Source organism: Salvia hispanica, chromosome 4, assembly GCF_023119035.1.
Source record: "Salvia hispanica cultivar TCC Black 2014 chromosome 4, UniMelb_Shisp_WGS_1.0, whole genome shotgun sequence".
Classification (NCBI taxonomy): domain Eukaryota; kingdom Viridiplantae; phylum Streptophyta; class Magnoliopsida; order Lamiales; family Lamiaceae; genus Salvia; species Salvia hispanica.
Genome location: NC_062968.1, coordinates 53,144,528 through 53,169,337, shown reverse-complemented (window position 1 = coordinate 53,169,337; position 24,810 = coordinate 53,144,528). Strand labels below are relative to the sequence as shown.

General features: G+C 37.8%; 5 protein-coding genes across 6 annotated transcripts; 4 read left to right on the top strand and 1 right to left on the bottom strand.

Annotated features, from left to right (window-relative positions):
* Window positions 1-103: 103 nt before the first annotated feature.
* On the bottom strand, window positions 104-2,457 carry LOC125222024 (protein NRT1/ PTR FAMILY 7.3-like). The gene is made up of 4 exons (XM_048124408.1): window positions 2,278-2,457; window positions 1,854-2,071; window positions 1,198-1,763; window positions 104-1,129 (listed from the first exon to the last, which is right to left on the bottom strand). The coding sequence occupies exons 1-4, from the start codon at window positions 2,396-2,398 to the stop codon at window positions 274-276; spliced, it is 1,761 nt and encodes a 586-aa protein (XP_047980365.1). The 5' UTR covers window positions 2,399-2,457; the 3' UTR covers window positions 104-273.
* A 3,043-nt stretch (window positions 2,458-5,500) lies between these two features.
* Window positions 5,501-7,848, top strand: LOC125223565 (DNA repair protein RAD51 homolog 3). The gene is made up of 9 exons (XM_048126766.1): window positions 5,501-5,666; window positions 5,782-5,883; window positions 6,272-6,394; window positions 6,494-6,527; window positions 6,626-6,696; window positions 6,786-7,012; window positions 7,087-7,218; window positions 7,343-7,409; window positions 7,570-7,848. Exons 1-9 carry the CDS (start codon window positions 5,555-5,557, stop codon window positions 7,743-7,745), a joined length of 1,044 nt encoding a protein of 347 aa, XP_047982723.1. The 5' UTR covers window positions 5,501-5,554; the 3' UTR covers window positions 7,746-7,848.
* Window positions 7,849-9,738: 1,890 nt separating this feature from the next.
* On the top strand, window positions 9,739-13,267 carry LOC125219445 (transketolase, chloroplastic). The gene is made up of 7 exons (XM_048121420.1): window positions 9,739-10,287; window positions 10,652-10,742; window positions 10,840-10,945; window positions 11,042-11,324; window positions 11,434-11,582; window positions 11,674-11,827; window positions 12,028-13,267. The coding sequence occupies exons 1-7, from the start codon at window positions 9,799-9,801 to the stop codon at window positions 12,985-12,987; spliced, it is 2,232 nt and encodes a 743-aa protein (XP_047977377.1). The 5' UTR covers window positions 9,739-9,798; the 3' UTR covers window positions 12,988-13,267.
* Window positions 13,268-14,645: 1,378 nt separating this feature from the next.
* LOC125222869 (3-phosphoshikimate 1-carboxyvinyltransferase 2) lies at window positions 14,646-18,637 on the top strand. 2 transcript variants are annotated; one of them, XM_048125716.1, is made up of 8 exons: window positions 14,655-15,149; window positions 16,008-16,252; window positions 16,459-16,612; window positions 17,039-17,253; window positions 17,338-17,455; window positions 17,547-17,757; window positions 18,085-18,146; window positions 18,228-18,637. In XM_048125716.1, the coding sequence occupies exons 1-8, from the start codon at window positions 14,814-14,816 to the stop codon at window positions 18,444-18,446; spliced, it is 1,560 nt and encodes a 519-aa protein (XP_047981673.1). In that variant the 5' UTR covers window positions 14,655-14,813; the 3' UTR covers window positions 18,447-18,637. The 2 variants fall into 2 exon arrangements, with proteins under 2 accessions (XP_047981672.1, XP_047981673.1); XM_048125715.1 differs by having other exon boundaries at window positions 14,646-15,149; window positions 18,085-18,637.
* A 3,769-nt stretch (window positions 18,638-22,406) lies between these two features.
* LOC125222469 (UDP-glucuronate 4-epimerase 3-like) lies at window positions 22,407-24,407 on the top strand. The gene has a single exon (XM_048125107.1). It carries the CDS (start codon window positions 22,703-22,705, stop codon window positions 23,999-24,001), a length of 1,299 nt encoding a protein of 432 aa, XP_047981064.1. The 5' UTR covers window positions 22,407-22,702; the 3' UTR covers window positions 24,002-24,407.
* The last annotated feature ends 403 nt before the right edge of the window (window positions 24,408-24,810 follow it).

The following is a 24,810-nucleotide window of genomic DNA, read 5'->3' as shown; positions in this document are numbered from 1 at the left end:
GGATCTTTAGAATTGAAACATTGATGATTTGTTTCCATGTTATTGAATTGAAACACTGGTGATTTGTTCACATGATTTTACTTCATCATATTTTGAGTAACTGTGGTGTTAAGATTCTTGTTTATTTCCAGAAACCTTACATCCTCTATAGCATAGACTACACGTTTACCCTTCTACAGTTCTTGCTTTTCTTCATGTTTTCCTAGTGCAGATGCTACAGATAAAGGTAAGGTGAGTCGTCGTCTTCATCATGTCAAGGCATAACAGCAGAGGTCAAGGCAGAGCAGCCGGCGCTTCCTTCCCTTCATGTCGTTTCTCTAGTTTGATGCACTTAAACCGGCTTGCGCAGGTGATGAAGAGTGCGAGATTGAAAGTGATGAGAGCAGCTGACAAGAAGAAAAACCTGTCCATGTGGCCTTGGTTCAGATTTGGAGGTATCCAACCGGGTTTCCCATGCTTTGCTGTAGTTTTCATAACCACTGTCACAATTATGGTGCAGAGATAGCTACCGAGAGCTGATGAAGACATTGATAATCCCAGCCCCAAGCTCTTCAATCTGTCAGGTATCTGCGATGTGAAGAATTCCCATTGAGCGACGTAGATGAAGGCTTCGGAAACTCCCACAAGCACATACTGTGGGATTTGCCAGAAAATACTGAGAGAACTCGTTTCGCCTTCGTCTGCATACTTGAGTCTCCATTGCTCGACCAGGCCTGCAATGATCATGGCAACAATTGATATCACCATCCCGATTCCCATCCTCTGCAGCTCACTTGGAGTCTTAAGCTTTCTCTTGGTCAGTCTGGTGTATAATGGTACAAGCAACCTCTCATAGCAGATGATGAAAGTTGAAGTGCTTATGATGTCGAAGCAAGTCATGCTGGCTGGGGGGACGTGGAAGCTGTTTATCACCGTGTTCATGGATGCTCCCTGCTCCACAAAGAGAGAGAGGACCTGCACAAATACTACAGATGCTACTATTGTGCAGAACCATATTGGAAGCAATCTCAGCACACATTTCACTTCCTCAACTTGTGTTACTGTACAAAGATGCCATGGATTTGGAGTTTGCCCCTTATTTAGAAATATCTCGTCTGATTCAGTCATAACCGCCGCCCTGTCAAGAAACCTGTTGCACTGCAAATATCAGTATTCCGAGGTTCTCGATTCAGACGAACAGCTGTGATAGAGACTTACTTGAAATCATCGGTATGTGATATTCTCCGACCAAATTCCTTGTCATCCTTGTCTCGAACTTCATAGAGCCTATCTTCTCCATTTGAGGACACGCCGAGCTTTAACTTTCTTACAGATGCAGAGATCACCTGAGAGAATCTGGAGATGGGGTTACCAGAGGGCGGCTTCATGTGTCTGTACCGAGACGTCCCACTCAGCAGGAAAGCCAAAGCCAACAAGCCACAAGAGGTTGAGATCCAAAAGGCCAGCACCCATCGCCCTAGATTTTCTATGTACACCAAAACTGTCTCCGCAATTAATGATCCAAGATTAAGAGCTACATAATAGTAACTGAAGAATGCCGTTTTCGATTTGTTCTCTTCTGCATCTTCCTCGTCGAACTGATCTGCACCCAGTGTGGCCATTGCCGGTTCTATAGCCCCACTCCCCAAAGCTAGCAAGTATATAGATATGTAGAAGCAAGCAACTTTAGCTGGTGATGGTTGGTGGCATACATCTCCAATCTTTCCACAACCCTTTGGTTCAAGCATAAACTCTTGAGTTGACAGAGACAGTATCACTAATCCCTATCAAAGAAATGCCAGCTCAAAATCAGTAAAAAGGGTTTGATGTGGAGAAAAGCTCATCCAAAGCAAAGAACAACGAGAGTGGCTTACAATGACTAAGACAGCTTGAAATACAACACAAGTTAGATATCTTCCCAAGTATGAGTCACTGAGAAAAGCCCCCAGCAGAGTGCAGATGTTGAGAGTTCCCATCCATGTACTGAATGTTTTCGCTGCATCCGCGTTCGTCTGCCTCAACACGGATTTGGAGAAAAGCACCATGTTTACTTCTATTCCAGTAAACGCAAGAGCAGCAAGTCCTTCACTTACTGAAACAACAATGCTGGTCAGTCAAAAACACTTTGGTTTTTAGCGACAATATATCTAATAAAAATGGGATTATGTCGTTTTATATTCTGCAACAGCAATCAAGTTTGATTTGGATGTAGAAAATGATGCCATCTTATCTATTGCTACATTGATGTCATTCAGGAAAATTAATATGGATTATATCAGAGTTGGTCAGTGAATGTACCAAGAACCAGAGATCCTGCTCTCCATCCACCTGTTCTGTCTCTTGCTGCTGGCTCCCCGTACATGTCGAGTGTCCCATCTTTCGTGCATTCATCGAGAAGCCCCGTCCCTCGTTCCTGCATGCCGTAGATCAAGCTTAATGAGATCTGAGTCTAGAGAAGGTAAAATCTCAACTCTAACAAGTTTTTTTTTCTGGATAAACTCACCATGACAGATGCTAGTCCTATATATTAAAAAACAGATAGTTACAATGACTCTAATGAACAGTTATTTAACTCAGTGGTCGGTCCAAGAAAATGACTAAACAATTCCGTGAAAAAAGCCAGAAATAGTCACACAAATACTACTGATGAAACAATATCATAACAAAGATTAAGATAAGGCCTTTTCCTAAGTATGCTAATCATTGAAAGCTAGAAGAAAGCCTCCATCTAGCTAGACTATTGTACTTTTATGATCACCTGCTGCATTATTAAATCACCACTAGGGGGCACATTAGGTCCACCTAGTTCATACTTAAATCTCCTTTTCAGCTTCAGCTTGATATACAAAAATTAAATAATTTTGACTACTTATATGTTCTTGACATGCCATCGATGATATTGGTTTGAATTCAACCACAAAACTTATAGCTATCCCACATTTTCCTCCGTCATTCATGATGATTGCTAATGATTCATTTTAACACAGGCGCAGCTGTAAGAATAAGATACATGGTCGGTCTCATGGGCTATTCATTTCGTATTAGTTGGGACTGGATTTATTTTTTCGGGTTAGAAATTTTCAAACCACAACCCTTATTCATTTTACCGCTCTTTCTATATTCGGGCTGAATTGACATTCCTCTGTTTTGTTTCTCGAAGAACAACGACGTAAAGTATGTAGAGACAGAAAGGCGCGGCCTTTAGTTGTGTTGGTAAGGGATTGAACAGGGAGTGCAAAACCTTCAATCATGCCTCTTACACCTTCTTCAACAACATGCGAGAGATCAAAGATTTGTAAAGTGGAAAAAGAGATCGGCTCAAAAGAGATTTTCTCAATCATTGTGTTTTGTATTTATTAACGTGGAAAACATGGAAACGACAAACAAACATGGCAATGAAATGAATTATACTCGAGAATGTGTGAAGACAGAAGAAGAAATATTATGGCTGCTTGACAAACTGCATTTTTCATCATTCAAATTTTTAATTTGAAAAAGAAGAAAAGGAGGTAAAAGCATTATCTTTCGTCATAACTTAATTTCATTTATCAATTAGATTTTGCTTGCTTGCAAAATTGATTAAAACATAATGATGCTCGATCAATGTGTTTCTTATCAATTCAATTATAATAACTTGATAACATAATTGTATCAAAATATTGAGATGCATACTTATTATTTACATTTGAATAAGATGCACAATTAATAGTGTCTTTTTTCCCTCACAAAAAGTGTTCTACTTGCCATTTTCCCACTCTCTTACTTTGCTTCTTTTTTATTCTCTTACTTTGCTTCTTTTTTATGTCATATTTATCCACATTCAACTAAGATTATTCTAGTTGTTTTTTTCTCTCGTATCTTATTAATTTTACATTAAAACTCATGACGTACTACTAAGACACTGCGATGCGACAGATGCGTTTTCCCTTTTTCTCTTTGTGGAAAACGACCAAATAATGCTTTATGGGTTTGGTGATCTTTTGAAATGAACAATTAAAATCGTTTCTTTTTTATATTGTCGGCGTGATGGTAGAAGGTTCGGGCACAATGGCTAAGTCCTTAGCCAAGTTGTGGTATAAATTAATGAGTACAAGCTATAGCATGCGTGGTTCATTGAACTATTTAATTCAACTCTATTTTATTTCCCCCCTTTGCTTGTGTTGCTATTGATTTGTGGGAACCACAGTGCTCCCCTTGGTGTATTTGGTGGTTGTATTATTTTGGTAGCAACAGGCGTGGAATACTTTTACCTTTTATTGCATATATTTTAACATAGTATGTCTTGCATGAATCCATGATGACTGTGATTATGACACATCTTCATGTCTAAGTTTTCTTTAGCAGAGGCACTGAAATATTGTTGATTTTCTTTCTCATTCATTGTTTTTTTGGAGCTTGAATGCTCTGTTGATAATGATACTCGATGTGAAGCTTGTTTTGAAGTAGAACACATAATGAAACATAGTCATGTCATGTTGGTGTTGTGGGAGATGTTGTTCATGTCTTTTACTGATGTACTAACATGTTTGTTGCTATTCCAACTATCTATCCAACACTATCATAATAATGAGCTTATGTAAGCACTATTAATGGTCTGGTCATTCATGAAAGTAAAAGAAGTTTTGAAAGGTTTCTAAGGGAAAAGAGAGTGTGAGAATTGGGGGAAAAGTAAGAAAGGATTAGCTGCAGCATATTGACTTAATTATGAGATCAACACATCATTTCTCATAGTCCATAGAGCTGTTTGATCATAGTTTTTTTTAGGATCAACTTGCTTGATACCGAACATTATCATGCAGATTATGATATTGATGGTTTCTAGTAGCAAAATAGGGAGTAAGTATGATAGTCTCTTTCGTCCCATCAAAAATAAATAACTTTTCTTTTTGATATGTTCAAATGAAGGGATAATTCATTTAAATCACAAAGTTTGGTCAAATTCAAGTTTGTCCCATGAGCTTCGAAATCAGAATATTAAATCACGAAATTTCAATTTTTCTCAATTGTCTCATCCATAAACAAAATTTCATCTTTTAACGATATTCAAAACAACGTATTTCAATAAAATTAAAGAGAAATGAAAAAAAAGGAATAAAAAATACTTATTTTAATGAAAGAGTTAAAATATGAAACTTTACGCATGGATGGATGAGATAATTGAGTAAAATTGAAATTTCATTATTTAATGTTCCAATTTCAAAGTTCATTCAACAATTCAGAATTTGACCAAACTATATGACATAAATGACTATTAACCTCTTTTAAAAATAAGAATACTAATATTACATGCTGAAAAAGAATAAGGACATCGGAAGGAAGGAGTATTTGCTATTGTAGAGCATCTTGAACATTTAGTGTTTCCCAATTCACTATTTTTTGTTACTAGCCTAGTGAAGTTTATCAATGCTGATAATTATTCTAAATTGTAAAATAATCCAGTATACTAAAATATTAGGCTCAATTTACTGGGCCGTAGCCAATTATTGCAGCCCGTCTGCAAGTGATAGGCCCGTCACCAAAATTGGGCAAAACGAAGCGCGCGAAACCACACCAGAAACACACACTGATTCTTAGAATGGACGTTTCGAGTCTCCCAATTTCTCCAACGCACCGGGGAAAGTTGATATCGGCCGGCTACTCTTCTCTCTCCTCTCTCTCCTCCCTGTCTCCTTCCCGTTTAGCCCTAGGTTTTCGCGATTCTACTGTGTTACTATTTTTTTACTTGAATTTCCGTTTCAGTGATGCTTTCTGAGTGCTTGTCTGTTGTCACTAACTTCAACTGTATTGTATGTAATTGAACAGAGTTGAAGATTTCGGAAAATGAGGCGGTGGAGATTTTGAAAGTAGCATCTGGAAGGAGTGGGCAAGACAAAATTGAGACCGGAAGTCGTGCTATTGTGAATGGTAAAATTAGTTTCCAGCCTGAATTACTGAATTGGCTTGTTTTATTGGAAGATTCATTTTCTTGTTCTGCTAATACAAGGCTGATATATTTGCATTTTTGCATTATGATCATTTGTGAGTAATGTTGGCATATTACACTTGTGAAGTACTAATATGGAATAAGAGAAGGAACAGTATTCCTTTTGGATTTTCTCTTTCTGTTTTCTTTTCTAGGTGCAACATAAATAACTGCTTGAGAGTTGTAAATGGTTATATTCCATTTGAGATGCAGAATGTTGTATTCCTTTTTTCCTTCTCTACTCCTTGAGGAGTCAGCCATAGCATTATTGTTGCTTATGCAGTTGAAGAAGCCTTGAATTATATAAGTTTTCACATTGATTCTGTATAGGAGCACAGACGGCATGGGATATGCTGCATGAGGAGGAATCTTCCAAATGCATCACCACATCTTGCTCAAATTTGGATGAAATCTTAGGTGGAGGAATACATTGTAAAGAAGTTACCGAGATTGGTCAGTCAGCCATACAAACCTCGTACCCGCTAAATTTACATATTGAGTATTTCCCCCCTCATTATTCTGTTACCATAATCATAGTCTTGACTTTATCAGGTGGAGTGCCGGGCATTGGTAAAACCCAACTTGGGTGAGGATAATTATACCTATGTACTATTTCTTTAGTTCTTTGCTCAAGTTGTGTATCCATTACTTCATTTTCGTGCAATGTGTAATGGATAAATGTAGTATTCAGCTTGCAGTGAATGTCCAAATCCCAGCTGAGTATGGTGGCCTTGGAGGGAAAGCAGTTTATATTGGTACCTTGTGGATAATATGCTGATTGCTCTCAATGTATTACTACTGTTATCTCCTGAGTTTTTAGCTCTTAGTGTTGGGTTGTTTTCAGATACAGAAGGCAGTTTTATGGTGGAACGTGTTCTACAAATTGCGGAGGCATGTGCTCAAGACATGCTAGAATATAACACCTTGCTGCGAAGGGATTCTCAAGCCTGCTTAGTAGATAAACAGCCAAAGTCTTTTCTTGATAATATATTCTACTTCCGTGTATGCACTTACACAGAGCAAATCGCTGTGATAAATTACTTGGAGAAGTTTCTCTCTGAGCATAAAGATGTAGGTGTAAGAAATTGAATGGCTCTTAATCTGGAGGTGCATGGGTTTTATAGCTTTTAAGTCTTGTTTCACAGGTTAAGGTTGTCATTGTTGACAGCATCACTTTCCACTTCCGTCAAGATTTCGAGGATATGGCACTCAGGACTCGATTACTCAGTGGAATGGCACTAAAAGTGATGAAACTTGCAAAGAAGTTCAATTTAGCTGTAAGGACTTCTGCAATTTGGTTTCATCCAAGCACCTTTATGTTTCTGCTGTGTGGTTGTTATCAATGCAAAGATCCCCAATAGAATTTCACTCATTTTTAGCCTATGCCACATACTTCTGCAGGTTGTTCTATTAAATCAAGTAACCACTAAGTTCGTGGAAGGCTCATTTCAGCTAACTCTCGCTCTTGGTAATACCCATAAATTTACTTTATTCTCTTCTTTTCACACTTCCCATTCTGCTACTTATAGCGTCTTCATTCCGTGTGGCTATTTCTAATTAAAATAAGTAGAATTAGAACTGAAAACTGCAGATATACAATCTTCTAACCCATAAACCCCGGTCAACAGGCGACAGCTGGGCACATGCTGCTACAAACCGGATTATACTGTACTGGAATGGCAATGAGAGGCACGCATTTATTGATAAATCACCTTCTTTACCATCAGCTTCATCTCCTTACACTGTAACAGGACGAGGTATCCGAAACTCAACTTCAAACTGTAAAAGAGTGAAACTGATGTAGCTTTTGGTCAGAGAATAAAACTGTAGAGGTTCTGTTTTCTTGGATGTGGTAATCAATAAACAGCCTGCTAAGCTAAGCATCATTGAACTTCCATTTTTCCGCATGCTTTGTTATGGTAATGCATAAAGTCCATCCTCATTACTTGCTTCGCTGCTTGTTATTTGGGTTCAAGACTTTTTGGGTAGTCTAGTTTTTGGTTCATGATGGTTAAACCAGTTTAGTCACAGTGATGGTGGATCTAGGTTTTTGTCCGGATTTTTTTTGTCTTGGGATGTCCGGGGTCGCTGTCATAAGCACGCACGTAAAGTCGACCTGGAGGTGTTGGTGGGAGTTGAACCCTTTACCTCCTCGTCTAATCTTCATGTAGAACTTACAATTGTGTAATAAAACTCAACTGTCATTTTTTCAAAGAAAATGGCTTTTTTGACCAGCCATTAATTTAAGTAAAAGAAAAAATGCTAGTATTGCTGGCTTGCTGCTGCTATTAGAAGTTAGGTTGCACCTACCTCTGATATGAACCGCAATTCAATTACATAGTGTGTTGGTTGATGAATAAAAAATGAGTAAATATAGAACAAAGAAAGTTTGATCACCTACAGATTTTTGACTAATTTTATTTTGAACTTAGACTATAGTATTACTTTCCATTCAGCCATCAATCTTTTCATCCTTAAAATAATTTGCAAGACCAGTCTACCTATCTACTTTTAGCAAATTATCCCATTTCAAAAGCCGACGCCTCTCTCCTAAACTCACGATATAGTACTAGTTATTAACACCAACCATCAAGGTCAATCTAAATTATGTTATAGTATAAGATTTTATATCTAATTGTACAATAAAATTTCCTTTTTGAGATACAATGTGCAAGAGTTTCAATACTTCAATTCATGCGGTTTAATAAGTAGGATATGCCGTAAAACAGCGGTCTGTTCCACCGTGCGATCATTATTTATTTCTGTTATACTATTATTCATGCCTAAGAATCTACGAGATTACTAACTTATCGTATAGTTGACTTCTAATTAAATTTATTAAAAAGTAATTTGCTAAATCTATACCTTTTGCAGTTGGATGTGCTGAACTATTATAACCATTATTTTAGCATTCCTAGTTACCTAATGAACAACGCAAACTCCACAAGATTGATCATGTAAAAAATATACTTATTTCTAAACATATAAAAGTAAATAGTACTTATACCATTCCATGGATTTTATTGCTGTTTAAAGCTATAGGAGTACTATTTTTAACTAAAGCGCGCACTAGATTCGACCCAGTATTTCAAGATTGGTTGAAGGGTAATCATCATTTAAAAATTAATCCCTTTAAAAAATTCAAAGATTAATGCCTCGTTAAAGCAATACTACAGCCTACAAGTAATTTATATTAATTCTAACCCTACAAAGCATGAAGAGATCTTTGCTTTATGCTTATAATATTCTTCCTCCCTTTTTTTGTATTTTTTTGGAGAACATGCATTATGTTATTGTTTTATTTTAGAAATTTGTACCTATTAATTAGAGAACAAATATACTCCGTATCATTTTCTTATACTAGTATTGTAAGCTAAAAATCTATTACTCATTTCTTACAAACCAATATGCAATATTTCCCCATTTGCACATGTAAACATTCACTACATGACAAATTCTCCTATATAGTTATATAGCTCATTGAAATTAATTAGTAGGAGTATTCTCTATGTTTTAATGTAAATCAATTATTCCTACTGGTGCTTAGCTATAAACATAGGTTGTGCTGATAAATCATAATTGTACTGTCTAAATTCACACTTAATTTAAATAAAACCATACTACTACTAAAATAAAATCGATCTCAATAATAGTAGTATTATGTATATAAAATTAAAATATGTGATAGACGTGAAATATGATACACAAATAATAAAAAGATTTTAGCAAATTTCTTATCCAGCAACCGAAAAAACCATAGAAAACTCCCTCACACCTCATATTTCTCCTTTTATCTATCTTCACCAATCCTCTCTCACTCATTTCGACAAACACAAAGCAAGCACCACCACTGAGCCATGGCTTCCTCCTCCTCTCTCACTCTCTCTCAAGCCATCCTCTCCCGCTCCTCCATCCCCCGCCATGGCTCCTCCCAGCAGCTCCACCCCGCCTCCATCCCCTCCTTCTCCGGCCTCAAATCCATCTCCTCCTCCGCCGCCGCCGCCGCCTCCCTCTCCCGCCGCCGCTCCGCCGCCGTGGTCCGCCACCCGGTGATCGCCTCCGCCGCCGTGGAGACCCTCGAGAAGACCACCGACACCGAGCTCGTGGAGAAGTCCGTCAACACCATCCGCTTCCTCTCAATCGACGCCGTGGAGAAGGCCAATTCCGGCCACCCCGGTTTGCCGATGGGATGCGCTCCGATGGGCCACATATTGTACGATGAGGTGATGAGGTACAACCCCAAGAACCCTTACTGGTTCAACCGCGACCGCTTCGTTCTCTCCGCCGGCCACGGATGCATGCTGCAGTACGCCCTTCTTCACCTCGCCGGTTACGATGCCGTCCAGGTAGAATCTCTTTGCTTGTGATTATTCCATTTACCACTCGTTTTGATCACCAAATGCTTCATATTCCATCTGTTTTCTGTTGTTGGAATTCTAGTTATTTTGGTTTGAAGATGTGATTTTGAATTATGGATCTGAGAGTCTGGAAAAATTGGGATAATTTCGAGTTGTTTCTCGAGGTCAACTGACTGTTATCTTGATTTACTGTTGTGGGTCAATGATGAATTAGTTTTGGATTGTTAAAGAATGCTTGTTCTTGTTCCCTTTTGGTGTATGAAGCTAATCATTTAAATTGCCAAAGGTTGTTATGTTTGATACTTATTTCATTAGTTTCATGAACATTTGTGTATTCTTATGCACGTTTCAGGAAGACGATTTGAAGAATTTCAGGCAATGGGAAAGCAGGACACCTGGTCACCCTGAGAACTTTGAGACACCCGGTGTTGAAGTCACCACTGGTTCGGACCCAAATACATGAATTTCTTCTCATATGGTAGCAAACAACTGAACTTTGTTCTGTGAATCTGACGGCTGTTTTCTTACACATATGTGCAGGGCCACTTGGTCAAGGTATTGCCAATGCTGTTGGTCTGGCACTTGCAGAGAAGCACTTGGCTGCACGATACAACAAGCCGGATAGCGAGATAGTTGATCACTACACGTAATGAGCTATTTCTTCTCATCTTTTTGCGTGGTTCGTTCTTTGGTCGAGGATTATATCCCTTATTGATTATTTGTGGATTTGGATTGAACTCAGATATTGTATCCTTGGTGATGGTTGTCAAATGGAGGGTATCTCGAATGAAGCCGCCTCCCTTGCTGGTCACTGGGGGCTTGGGAAGTTGATTGCTTTCTATGACGACAATCACATCTCTATTGATGGTGACACTGAGATTGCTTTCACTGAGAGCGTTGACACTCGCTTTGAGGGTCTTGGCTGGCATATAATCTGGGTGAAGAATGGTAACACCGGATATGATGAAATCCGTGCTGCCATCAAGGAAGCCAAGTCTGTGACGGACAAACCCACTCTGATTAAGGTAAGATATTTTTCAATGGGACGGTGAAAGTGGCGATTAGAAATATCCATGTAGCATTCTTTATTCACAAAAGAGTTATTAATGTTGACTCTTGTTTTTGTTCGAGAAGGTTACCACAACCATTGGCTTTGGCTCCCCCAACAAAGCCAATTCGTACAGTGTCCATGGAAGTGCATTGGGTGCTAAGGAAGTCGAGGCCACCAGACAGAATCTCGGATGGCCATATGAGCCGTTCCATGTGCCCGAAGATGTGAAAAGGTAAGGATGTGTCGCCTTACTTCTCAGGTTGAGGTTTATTATGTATCTTGGCAGATGAACGCCTATTTAATTTTAATATTCTTCGTATCAGTCATTGGAGCCGACACACTCCCGAAGGAGCTGCTCTTGAAGCTGAATGGAATGCCAAGTTTGCCGAATATGAGAAGAAGTACCCAGAGGAATCAGCTGAGCTGAAATCTATCATCACCGGTGCCTTGCCAGCTGGCTGGGAGAAGGCTCTTCCTGTAAGTTATATTTACCAATATTATTGCTATTAATTGGTAATCAAGTTATTGAGAAGATCAAGTGTTACATTTTGAATAGATAGGCTGATAGCAGCATCAGTACTCTTTAAGGGTAGTGAGGCAAACCCTGCTCTTCGCTATCAAGTGGAGTATATATTTTTCCTTGTTGATTTCTGACGTTTAAACGCTGCTTGTTTCAGACATACACTCCCGAGAGCCCAGGTGATGCCACAAGAAATCTGTCTCAGACAAATCTCAATGCTCTTGCAAAGGTTCTCCCTGGTCTGATTGGTGGCAGTGCTGATCTCGCCTCGTCCAACATGACCCTTCTTAAAATGTTTGGAGACTTCCAGAAGAACACACCAGAAGAGCGTAACGTGAGGTTTGGTGTCCGTGAACATGCTATGGGAGCCATCTGCAACGGAATTGCCCTTCACAGCCCGGGTTTCATCCCCTACTGTGCAACTTTCTTTGTGTTCACTGATTACATGAGAGCATCCATGAGGATCTCTGCCTTGTCTGAAGCTGGAGTCATCTACGTCATGACCCACGATTCTATCGGGCTGGGCGAAGATGGACCCACCCATCAGCCAATTGAGCATTTGGCAAGCTTCCGTGCCATGCCCAACATTCTGATGTTCCGTCCAGCTGATGGCAACGAGACAGCAGGAGCCTACAAGGTGGCCGTTGTCAACAGGAAGAGACCCTCTGTTCTGGCCCTTTCTCGCCAGAAGCTCCCCCAGCTCCCAGGCACCTCAATTGAGGGAGTGGAAAAGGGAGGATACACCATCTCAGACAACTCGTCTGGCAACAAGCCCGATGTCATTCTGATTGGAACCGGCTCAGAGCTGGAAATCGCAGCCAAGGCTGCTGATGAGCTCAGAAAGGAAGGCAAGGCAGTGAGAGTCGTCTCCTTCGTTTCTTGGGAGCTCTTTGACGAGCAATCTGCTGAGTACAAGGAAAGCGTGCTGCCTGCCGCAGTGACTGCTAGGGTTAGCATTGAGGCTGGGTCAACGTTCGGGTGGGGCAAGATTGTTGGCTCCAGTGGAAAGTCTATTGGAATTGATCGGTTTGGGGCTAGTGCACCTGCTGGGAAGATATACAAGGAGTTCGGCATCACAGCAGAAGCTGTTGTAGCCGCAGCCAAAGCGTTGATCTAAGCTTTCTTCTTTCCATTCGGATGTCGTTTGTGGTTTGATTGAAGCACATAAAGAGAAAAGGGGCTCGATTTGGAGCAGCAGAGCTGAGAATTCCTAATAAAGAATACACAATTCTCTTGTTTTCGTTTTTTGTTCCATCAAGATTGAGCTTTTGTAGTCTAAAATGTGATCGAGTTATATATATTGGGCACAAGAATTCTCTTGAATATGTAAACTCGAACATTTCTTGATTTTGTACCTTAATTGTTTATCAGCAATCAAAAGGCTCTTGTTCCCCAAACCAGTAAAACCATCACCATTTTATTATCACCTCTGAATTTGATGGTTATAAATAATGGATTGAAGCCATTGAATTCATAGAAAGTGACCTGTTCTATCCTCATCTACTGAGGAAAAATGAGGCCATAAATGGTGATGGCATCAAGTATTGTGTGGTAGATCAAAGATAAGTGGTGTGAGCTCTAGGATTGGGCTATCCACATTGTTTCAATTTTGGCTTTTCATACCAGTGATTAACAGCAATATGTTAACTTGTTTGCTTTTATTATTTTTGGACTCTTTTCCCTTTAGATGTTGAAGGGTAGGTATTCAATTATGTGGTGGGACCATCATCATCACTTAGCATAAGCCTTCAGCATATTCTCTCTCTCAATAAGTGGTATGAGCAATACTTTATCTATAAATGTATGCTAAGTTAGATTTGTTTCAATATATTTTCATGCTATTTGAATCTTTTAAAGAAGATTGTGCATTTAACACGTGGTGAAGTTGATAAATTTACCAGGACTGACATTGGACGCATGTAGCATGCACAAGAACATATTTATGACTATTGTAATGAAATGAAATGATATTTTATTTGATTCAATGCAAGAATGAGAGACCCAATCTGGCCCTTTCCAGATCTATGACATATAGTAGTACTCCAATATAAAATGAGCTCACCAACCATACCAATCTAGTGGTTGGTGATTGTGTTTGGTGGATACAGTTCTATCAATTACAGTATAATGTTAATGCTCGCGACCACTTATGTTTTGTGCCAACAAGGCACAGCCTCAGGCACTATACCCATTACCAACCCAGAAAGCTATTTTCCATTTATATTTATCTGATGTAACAATATTTTCCTACCAAATCTTAGTCTTAGTAGTATAAATTTTAATTTTATTATGCAAAGTACCCTTTAACTTATACTACTAGAATAATAATAATGGTGTATTTTACAGCCTAATGAAGCAAATATCTACATTTATTCACTAGTATATTATATGCCTAGTATGTATATCGAATAATAAGCATCGACAAGAAATGACTAATTTTTATTGTAGTATACCTCATTTTCTTACTATTTGACGTTCTGATGAGGATATACATTTTACCATATTTTGTCAGTTTAAATCATTTTCCCTTCAAATTGTCTTCTCTTTATCAATATTCTTATGATAGTATATAACAATTTAAATATTTACATAATTAAAAAAGTAAAAGAGGAGTAAAATGTCAACAAACATTTTGCTCTACGAGACACTGTTCTTCTCTTTATTTAATGGAATTGAAGATAAAAACGAATTTATGACGAATGTAAAGAATAAAATGATGGCAAAATAAGAAAAAAGTGAAACACACCAAATTTCGAAGTGGTTGGTGAAGCGAAATTGATCGTTACCGATGCTGACCAAATTCTAACTCGCCAACCTCCTTCTACTTCAACCTAACCCCCCATTTCACAACTACAAACAATTCTCCATCCCTCAATACTCATTTCTCATCTATAATCATCAATTACATATCTCAATTTGCTGATAAACACCAGCTCTTAATTAATGGCTCACGTCGCGAAAATGGCGCACAATCTCGCCTCGCCCAAATTCACAACCCCTAATGCTAAATCCCCGGCTTCAACTTCGTCCTCCTTGTTTTTCGCCTCCAAGAGTTTGAACAATTCGTCGAAAAGATCGTGGGGATTGGGTAAAAGTTCGATCTTGACGGTTAAAAAGACGAATCAATTGAGAGTTGTGGCCTCGGTCGCGACGACGGAGAAGCCCTCGACGGTGCCGGAGATCGTGCTCCAACCCATCAGAGAAATCTCGGGTACTGTTAAGTTGCCGGGCTCTAAATCACTCTCCAACCGAATTTTGCTTCTTGCTGCTCTGTCTGAGGTAGAACTTACATTTTGCTTATCGATTTGCAATGCTGAAATAGTATATTTTTTAATTGCTTAAATGCATGTTTCAGGGTTCATTTTCTTTGTTATAAAGTATAAATGCAATGCTTATGTTTGTGTTCTGTACACTTGTATTAAAGCTGAATTTGACTGAGATAATCAAATTGATTTAGTTTTTTTTTTCCTAGGCCAAAAATATGTGTGATAGTATCTTTTACACAGAGCATTTCTTTACTTGCTGTCGTAGACCTATTTCCATGCAATATGGCAGTTAATGGCTCACTTACTTGTGGTTAGTATTTCCATCTAGTGGAGCTTCCTAGACATCTCTCCCTTTGTCTATGTAGTTGGCTTGGAGAAGATGGATTCTTATCTGACATGAAATATGTCGTATTGATTGAGCGTGTAGTTTTACTTTGTAGCATGTACTTAGTTGTTGAGCAGTTGGAGAATCTATGTCCAACACTTGTCAGATATCTTTCTTTATTTGATCTAGGATTACATGTTTGAAACACTTGTCCATCTGTAGCTGAAGATTGAGAGTATGAGAAGAAAAGTTATGATCACATAATTTTTCTCTTCTTTTATGTATAGTATCATATTTTGAACCTTTCACGCCGCCTCAAATTTTCATTTGATTAGTGCTAGAAATACGTTAGGAGTCCCTAATCTCTTTTCACAGATTATTTCATGCATATTTTTATCTTTCCTTGTGTAAATTTATAAGTTAGCCAGTCACAAGATGCAATAAACTTCTGGTGGATGTTGAATGTGCTCCACAGTTATCTACTAGTTCTTTGGTCTATGTCTACTTTTAACTATGTTCCTGAAATAACCCTTACATGTTTTCTAGGGAACGACTGTTGTGGACAACTTGCTAAGCAGTGATGATATTCATTATATGCTTGGTGCCTTGAGGACTCTTGGGTTAGATGTCGAAGAAGACAAAGCTAATCAACGCGCAGTTGTGGGAGGCTCTGGTGGCCTATTTCCAGCTTCTAAAGAAGCCAAGGAAGAAATTCAACTTTTCTTAGGAAATGCAGGAACAGCAATGCGCCCATTGACTGCTGCAGTTGTTGCTGCTGGTGGGAATGCAAGGTATATTATTTACACACTTTCCACCAGTGTATTATTTACATTTATGCCTGATCCTTGAGAATTTTTAGTGTGATTCTATTTGAGTTTTGGATAATTGTAGCTGCAAGGGGCACTTAATATAATTAAATAATCTTGATTGATTTATTTGTCAGTAATCTTGATTGATTTCTTACTGTCTGGAATTTATACTTTGTCATGGTTTTCAGCTATGTGCTTGATGGAGTCCCTCGCATGAGAGAGAGACCTATTGGTGATTTAGTCACTGGACTTAAGCAGCTCGGTGCTGAAGTTGATTGTTTCCTGGGCACTGATTGTCCCCCTGTTCGTGTTGTTGGAAAAGGAGGTCTTCCTGGTGGGAAGGTGGGTCTTCCTCTCACTTGAAATTTAATTCTGCCATTTTTTTGGAAATTACTCAGACTGATACATACAGTAACGTCGTACCCAATGCTTCAAACTGATACCTACCATGTTGGTTTCTTTCATCTAGGATGAAATATTCGGCTTTTCTGCTAATAAATTAGACTTGGGAGATTGTTTTCTTCTGCCTTATCCCTTATCTTATCATATGTGAACTGAATAGATGAATACATTCAAACAACAGAACATGCTATCGTGAGTGTTTATTTCGGTGCCACCTTATCTGGATAAGAGTACTGAATGAACTTCTTCCTCGCTCTGAATTTTTTCGTCCCAATTTGGAAATGGAAACAAAACAACACTTATATATTAGAACGTCACTGAGAATCTATTATTTATCTTCTCTCTGTTCTTGCCTTATGTCTGCAGGTGAAGCTATCTGGATCCATAAGCAGCCAATACCTGACTGCTCTGCTCATGGCTGCACCCCTAGCTTTAGGAGACGTTGAGATTGAAATAATTGACAAACTCATTTCCGTGCCTTATGTGGAGATGACACTTAAATTGATGGAACGCTTTGGTGTCTCAGTAGAGCACAGTGACAGCTGGGACCGGTTCTTTGTCCGAGGAGGTCAAAAGTACAAGTAAGTTCCTCCACACTGATATGTAAGCAGGTTTGAGGAATTCGATTTGTTGAAGCTTTAACTTGAACTTGATGCAATTATCAGGTCTCCTGGGAAAGCCTATGTGGAAGGTGATGCCTCAAGCGCAAGTTACTTCTTGGCCGGTGCAGCTGTTACTGGTGGAACTGTTACTGTTGAAGGGTGTGGAACGAGCAGTTTGCAGGTATTTCGGCTTCATTTGATGTTGTGATCTTTCTGATCCTTTCAGATGACGGGATTTCTAATATCTTCTGCTCATATATTTCATTTTGAAGGGTGATGTTAAATTTGCCGAGGTTCTTGAAAAAATGGGTGCTGAGGTGACCTGGACCGAGAACAGTGTGACTGTTAAGGGACCTCCTCGTGATGCATTTGGAAGGAAACATTTGCGACCCGTTGACATAAACATGAACAAAATGCCCGATGTGGCCATGACTCTCGCTGTGGTGGCACTTTTTGCAGATGGACCCACTGCTATAAGAGATGGTACGGCTGCCTCTTATAACACGATCATATGTTTCTCTTCGTTAGTGAATAATAAATGAAGTAGTTGACACAAGTCAGCTAAAATGTCGCTATCTGCTTCCGTAGTTATAAATGAAAACGAAAGCAATGTGGATGATGATTTAAAGAATCTTAATACTCTTTACCTTTGATCCTTTACCAAAATCTTATCCTATCTCCAATCAATGGGCCTAAGCCAGGAGCATCTATTCTCACTGCCTTTGATCAACTTTTGCTCAGAATCTTCTGCTTTCAATGCTACTTATCTCGTCTGCGAAAACTGACCCGTTATCTCCCATTTGTTTGCAGTGGCCAGCTGGAGGGTTAAAGAAACCGAAAGAATGATTGCCATTTGCACAGAGCTTAGGAAGGTATGTTGCATTTTACGCGCGTTTCCTCCATCTGTGGATATCTCTCGTGTGATCATCGTTCTACTTGTACCTATGTTTCAGCTGGGAGCAACGGTTGAGGAAGGGCCGGATTACTGCGTGATCACCCCACCGGAGAAACTGAATGTGACGGAGATTGACACGTATGACGACCATAGGATGGCGATGGCCTTCTCTCTGGCTGCATGTGCCGAGGTTCCAGTGACCATCAAGGACCCCGGGTGCACCCGTAAGACCTTCCCCAACTATTTCGACGTGCTTGCTACGTTTTCGAAGCACTGAAAGAACTATTGCCATCACTGATGAAGAAACGAATGTGAAAGATCACCAAATTTTGGAATGCAGTGAGATGTTGAAATTGTTTGTAACAGTAAAATAAGACATGTTTAATATTGGGAATTATTTTGGTTGTAGACATAGATTGAATGTGTTGTGACCATTTCTTGAGTAATAAATTAATGTTTTGAATATTAGATTAATGTTTTTTGTAATGCATTCTTGTCAGCTTGGCCTGCATTGCAAGTAAGAGTTGGCAATTTCCATACACCATCGGGCCGGATCTAAAATCCGTCGGGCCTTCATTGATCCATATTCTTGTTTTTTTACTTATTTTTCTTTATTTATTATATCAATTTAAAATGGGATATTTATTTAGCACTAATTAATTTCTACACAAAGAATGTGCTAGGGGAGGGGCAAAATAACCAAAATCCAATAAGAATCAAACCTGAAATTTAAAATTTAGTTTGGTTTTTCAGTTCGATTCGATTTAAACTTTTGGCTAATTTTGTTTTTTTTTAATTCGTATTTTTTATATCATATATTACTACAATGTAAGTAATAAACTTTATATTTTATAGGATTGTAGATTTTTTTTATATGTTAATTGGTTGATAAGATATAATTTTTGCGTCAATTATAGAAAATTAATTTTTTGAATTTTTTTTTTTTGAGTTTTTGGATTTATTGTGTAGTTACAGTTTTTTGGGTTCGATTTTATAATTTGATTTTCATTTTTTAGGATTTTTCGACTAGAATCGACTTTTATAATTCGGATTTCAATTTTTTGGATTTGATTTATCGGATAATTCAATTTGGCTAAAAATCGATCCGAAAAACGAATTCTCAGCCTAAAATATGCAAATCAGATAACTAGTCAATTTTGTTAGCAACGAATTTGAATTTATATGTGGACTAAGTCTATTGGTAGAGTATTAAATTATATTATCAATTTGCAGACAAAGGTAACATCACTTCTGAAAAATTATTGAATCAAACAAAGTATTGACAGTTACATTTAATTTACCGTTTCATAGTCACACAAATGAAAAATTATTGAATCAAACAAATTATTGACAGTTACATTTAATTTTCATAGTCACACAAATGGAAGCATATGATTCATGAACACACCACACGCATTGTGTGTGTATGTGTGTGTATATATACATATATATTATGTCGCCGACTGTAATAACTGTAAAGGCAGTGGAACATGAGAGAGACTGTCACCTTATAACATATCACATGGTTGAGATTGAGGTGTGACAGTGATGGAGGAGAAGATGTAAATAATTAATTTATGTTATATGTAATTTATTTTATTATTATCCCCTAATTCTTGATTTCCTCGTTACATTTGTTTTCTTATTCTCCCTCAATTATTGATTTCCACATCTCATCAAATCACGGATTAATTCTTGATTTTGGCATTTATTTAATAACAGTACCTCAATTCAACCTTTGATTTGTCATTTTCATTATTATAAATTTTGCCTTTATAGAGAGGATATTAGTTGGGAACAACAATCTCATCTTCTCCATAAAGTTGCACATGTATTCACTAAAATTAGATGCAAAAGGAAAGAGGATCACATTCCTTCCTATCAAGTTTTGGTGGATATTTTTATTTCATTTGTGTATTATTAATTGATTAATGGTATTTTCCCCATTTTTCGTAATATTAGTTTGACATTTTGGTTAAAATGAAGAAGAGCTTATTATTTGTTGTGATTTTTGGGGTATTTTGTTGGCATCGTTCCTCAGTTTCTTCAATTTGACTTCTAATTTTTGTTATAGCAAAGTCACAAAAATCTTTCTGTTGAAGCAACTTCTAGTTAGGTAGAGTGATTTGATGATGACGATAAACAATAATAGTACTATAAGATAATTATAACCTAATAAATAAAAAATAACAACAATGAAATTGAGGCATAAAGTTGTTGAATAAAATGGGGTTTGCCTACACCACGAAATCACTGCACATTTAAATTTGACTGCTACTAACTCTTGAACCTAGGAGTATTTTATACTCCACTTTTCATTTAAATCACAAAATTATTATAAACCCAATTATTGAAAAAAATATAAAGTTTAACAAATAAAATTTGAAAAAAGAAAAAGAAAAAGGAAAAATGAATCAAAGCAAGTTATATGAGCTTCCAAAGTGTACAAATTAATGTCGGTGTACATCGGAATAATGCGAAGGCGCAGTGTAGTGGAATTGTATGTAAAAATATACTCTCATGAGAATTTTATTTACAATATTTTATTGAATATCATATAAGTATAAAAAAAATATCAGATGTGTATTCAAAATCACCTGCTCCATATTAAATTTATCCAGTAGCCAGTGAATCTTAAATCAAACGTTTATTGACTTTGCAACTTGATTTAAAATGTATGGCTTTTAACGTAATAAAAGCAAAAGTTTCTTTTTAAATATAAATACGCAATAATTGCGTTGGCTCCATAATTTAATATCAATGTAACATGAGTAAATCCGAATTGCTTTCGGCGAAATTTAAAGCAACTGAAGAAACATACATGTATGTATAATCCTTATCTCTTGTAAAATATTTTAAAATTAGAGAATTAGGATTGAGGCATTCTAATACTATTCCTTAAGTGATTATCAAACTATCTTGAAATAATAAAATAAATATGAATGTTGTATTTTCAAGAAAATCCATATCCCCACAAATCTCACCCACCGTCAAATGAAGTAAGGATTGGGAAAGTCAAGCCTAAAGTTTACCTACTACTACTAGTTTCATCGAATAATAATATAGTAGTACTAATATTTTAATTAGTATATGCCTTCGCACAAATTTATGCTCCATTGATTTGAATTGAAGGAATTCCTTGAGAAAAAATAACAAATAGGAGTCTTCATAACTTAAAATAAAAAATTGTGTGAATAATGATCCCTCGTAAAATTTACAAATTTCGATTTCGGGGGCTATTCAGTTTGCAAGTATATAATATATGATTAAATATGTATTATGTTTGATTCATAAGATCGAATCGTACAATTTAATTATAGATGAATAATCATTTGATAATTAGTCATAATCAACTTCTTTCGATTAAAATAATCTAACAACTCAATTCTAGATAATATATTTATGAAGTATTATTTTATATAGGAAACTGAACTCCACTTATATTTACACATGGATGGAATCATTAATCAATCAACCAATCTCCCTTTGTTCATCTAAATTCTAAAGACATAAAATTTCACTAAAATATTCATGAACACAAACAAATACACTATACTTCTTAATCATTCACAAATGTCAAAAACTCAGTATCTAAAACTCACATTCCTTCAAGGTAGGCATATACGAGTAATATTTTTTGTCTTGTAACAAACCCATGTGATAATCAAGCCATGAATTTCAAGCCACTTTACAACAAATCAAAAAGTAAAAACCCCTCAATACTCAAACCACCACAGCACCTTTTTTCTCTATTTATCTTAACAATTAATCAAAACAAGAACTTAATAAATAAACATAACAAAATAGAGGATCTGTTTAGCCAGACAAGGCCCAACCATAATATCATAATGAGGACATATTCTATTTATATAGTGCATCATTTCAATTTATACCCATATAATTTTCTGTACACTCATACATTTACAAATGTACTACATATTCTAAAAATATCTATAATATGACCAAATAATCAACCAAATACACAAATGAAAAAACCCTAAATAAGCACTAATTACAATTAAACTCTCGCTAAATCTCATGGATATTGACGTTAATCTTTGCCATTAATGACAGTCTGTGTTTGACTCTATTGTTACTTACCAATAAAAATTTAAATTTTTTTAAAACTAATGCTTCAATCCTCTCTCTCTTCCCAATCATTCCATTAATCAATCATCAAATTCTTCACATTTTATTTCACCAGTGAAGCAATGGAAGAAAAGTGAAAAAAGACAACCCAACACAAAAGCAAAAAAGAAAAAAAGAAAATAGAAAAAAAGAAAAATACAGCATCGCCACCACCACCAACCCCACCTCCATTAATAACCAGAAGAGAAAAAGAAGTCTATTTTGAGATACCCTTTTGCTTCTTCTCTCCAATCTTGAACACCGCATCCGCCAATTTCGCAAAGCCAAGAAGCAATTGCAAAATCCCCAACCATAACCCTAGCATTTTCAAACTAAAATCAGCATCGAATTTCCAAGTGGGGCAGCTCGCAAATCTATCAACAAATTCAGTGGATTTCGCCACAGATGAAGCACATTGACTGCGCCCCATCAACCCCGGGAAAGTTCAAGATCGAGAAATCACCCTACAATAGGCTGCGGCTGCATTCGTATCTAGCTAAGCTCACTTTCTGGTCGCTTGTGTTTCTCGGATTGATCTATCTCTTCTTTTACAGATCACCATCTTCATCACCCCACACTACCTCAGATCCTTCTAGAAGGTCGCTTAGGTCCAGTTTCTATCGAGATGCTAACTTTGAGAAAAGAGTCAGGGCCTCAGCTAAGATTAGGTCCAGAAATGGGATTTCTGTTTTAGTAACCGGCGCCGCCGGTTTTGTCGGCACACACGTCTCCGCCGCCCTCAAGCGGCGGGGCGATGGCGTCGTCGGCCTTGATAATTTCAATCATTACTATGATCCCTCGCTCAAGAAGGCGAGGCAGGCTCTGTTGGAGCGCACAGGGGTGTATATTGTTGAGGGAGATATCAATGATGCTTCTCTGTTGAAGAAGCTTTTTGAAATCGTGCCTTTTACTCATGTTATGCATCTGGCAGCGCAGGCCGGAGTTCGTTATGCTATGGAGAATCCGAGCTCTTATGTTCATAGCAACATTGCTGGATTAGTCAGCTTGCTTGAGGTTTGCAAGGAAGCAAACCCTCAGCCTTCGATTGTGTGGGCTTCGAGTAGCTCTGTGTATGGATTGAACACCAAGGTGCCGTTTTCGGAGAGGGATAGGACTGATCAGCCTGCGAGTTTGTATGCTGCAACTAAGAAGGCTGGTGAGGAGATTGCACATACTTACAATCACATCTACGGGCTTTCCCTCACCGGATTGAGGTTCTTCACGGTTTATGGGCCGTGGGGGAGGCCTGATATGGCGTATTTCTTCTTCACTAGGGATATGTTGAAAGGGAAGTCGATTCCCATCTTTGAGGGTGCTAATCACGGGACTGTGGCTAGGGATTTCACCTACATTGATGATATAGTGAAGGGGTGTTTGGCTGCATTGGATACTGCTGAGAAGAGCACTGGCAGTGGTGGGAAGAAGAAGGGGCCGGCTCAGCTGCGGGTGTACAATCTGGGGAACACTTCGCCTGTGCCTGTATCGGATCTTGTGAGCATCTTGGAGAGATTGCTCAAGGTGAAGGCAAAGAGGTTGGTTATGAAGCTGCCTAGGAATGGGGATGTGCAGTTTACACATGCCAATATAAGTTTGGCGCAGAGGGAGCTCGGGTATAAGCCCACGACAGATCTGCAGACAGGGCTGAAGAAGTTTGCGCGGTGGTACCTCAGTTACTATGGGAGTGGCAAGAAGAGCGCGCAATGATAGTGGATACAAAAAGTTTTGGATTTGTGCGGTAGAACCCATTCTATTCTTTTCCATTCCTATTCTTATAATTGTTTCTTAATCTATATCTGTGTTTTGTTGGCACAATTGTTCTTGCTTTCGAGTATCATGATTTCATCGTATAAAGATGAGATTCCTGATCCCACGATTGAAGTTCTTGTGGCCTGTGGGCATTGATTGATTTCACCTGGTGTTTGTGATCTGCATCAAAGGCCACACAAGATATTGTCATTCATGGGATTGATTGTATTTGTTGTAGTTTACTTGTAGAATTCATAAACTGGTGGAACAACTTGCTGATTTTGATGGACATGTGTTGATCCAAATCCGATTCAAATATAGCACTTGCTTTGCTGTTGTGTATCAATAAATGAACTTTGTTTCATGTTTCTGCACATTTTGAACTCATTAAGATGAAAAATGACAGTATTTCTGTTGAAGGTGTTACTGCTCATGCCCAATTTTCTTCCTTTTCTTGCTGCTTTGGACATGCTTACGACGAGCTTAACTGTTTTTGCTTTGATATAAGATGTTTTACTGACTTGGTACTGATTTTGGCAATGTCTTTGTGGGATCTTCTAGAACCTTGTAAGTTGTTAGGGGTTTTTGTTTTCTTGTCTGGCATTAAGTGGATCTTGATTTAATGTGATCCCATTTAACTTCTTTAACCAAATTCAGTTTAGATTCCTAGATCAAGTGGGAATTTACCTGCACAGTTAGTGTAAGAAACAAAACATAGTTATATATTGATTGGAGGTGGTATTGAGGGATTGTAGCATTGAAAGTGG

Bases quoted from the DNA above. Each gene is read 5' to 3' on its own strand.
- LOC125222024 (XM_048124408.1), bottom strand. From the start codon at position 2,398: ATGCAGGAACGAGGGACGGGGCTTCTCGATGAATGCACGAAAGATGGG. The intron at 2,072-2,277 runs GTACATTCACTG...TTGTTGTTTCAG, and splicing joins AGCAGGATCTCTGGTTCTTG to TAAGTGAAGGACTTGCTGCT. The intron at 1,764-1,853 runs GTAAGCCACTCT...TTTCTTTGATAG, and splicing joins TTCAAGCTGTCTTAGTCATT to GGATTAGTGATACTGTCTCT.
- LOC125223565 (XM_048126766.1), top strand. From the start codon at position 5,555: ATGGACGTTTCGAGTCTCCCAATTTCTCCAACGCACCGGGGAAAGTTG. The intron at 6,395-6,493 runs GTCAGTCAGCCA...TGACTTTATCAG, and splicing joins TAAAGAAGTTACCGAGATTG to GTGGAGTGCCGGGCATTGGT. The intron at 6,528-6,625 runs GTGAGGATAATT...GGATAAATGTAG, and splicing joins ATTGGTAAAACCCAACTTGG to TATTCAGCTTGCAGTGAATG.
- LOC125219445 (XM_048121420.1), top strand. From the start codon at position 9,799: ATGGCTTCCTCCTCCTCTCTCACTCTCTCTCAAGCCATCCTCTCCCGC. The intron at 10,743-10,839 runs GTTCGGACCCAA...ACATATGTGCAG, and splicing joins CGGTGTTGAAGTCACCACTG to GGCCACTTGGTCAAGGTATT. The intron at 11,828-12,027 runs GTAAGTTATATT...TGCTTGTTTCAG, and splicing joins GCTGGGAGAAGGCTCTTCCT to ACATACACTCCCGAGAGCCC.
- LOC125222869 (XM_048125715.1), top strand. From the start codon at position 14,814: ATGGCTCACGTCGCGAAAATGGCGCACAATCTCGCCTCGCCCAAATTC. The intron at 16,613-17,038 runs GTGGGTCTTCCT...TTATGTCTGCAG, and splicing joins GAGGTCTTCCTGGTGGGAAG to GTGAAGCTATCTGGATCCAT. The intron at 17,758-18,084 runs GTACGGCTGCCT...ATTTGTTTGCAG, and splicing joins ACCCACTGCTATAAGAGATG to TGGCCAGCTGGAGGGTTAAA.
- LOC125222469 (XM_048125107.1), top strand. From the start codon at position 22,703: ATGAAGCACATTGACTGCGCCCCATCAACCCCGGGAAAGTTCAAGATC.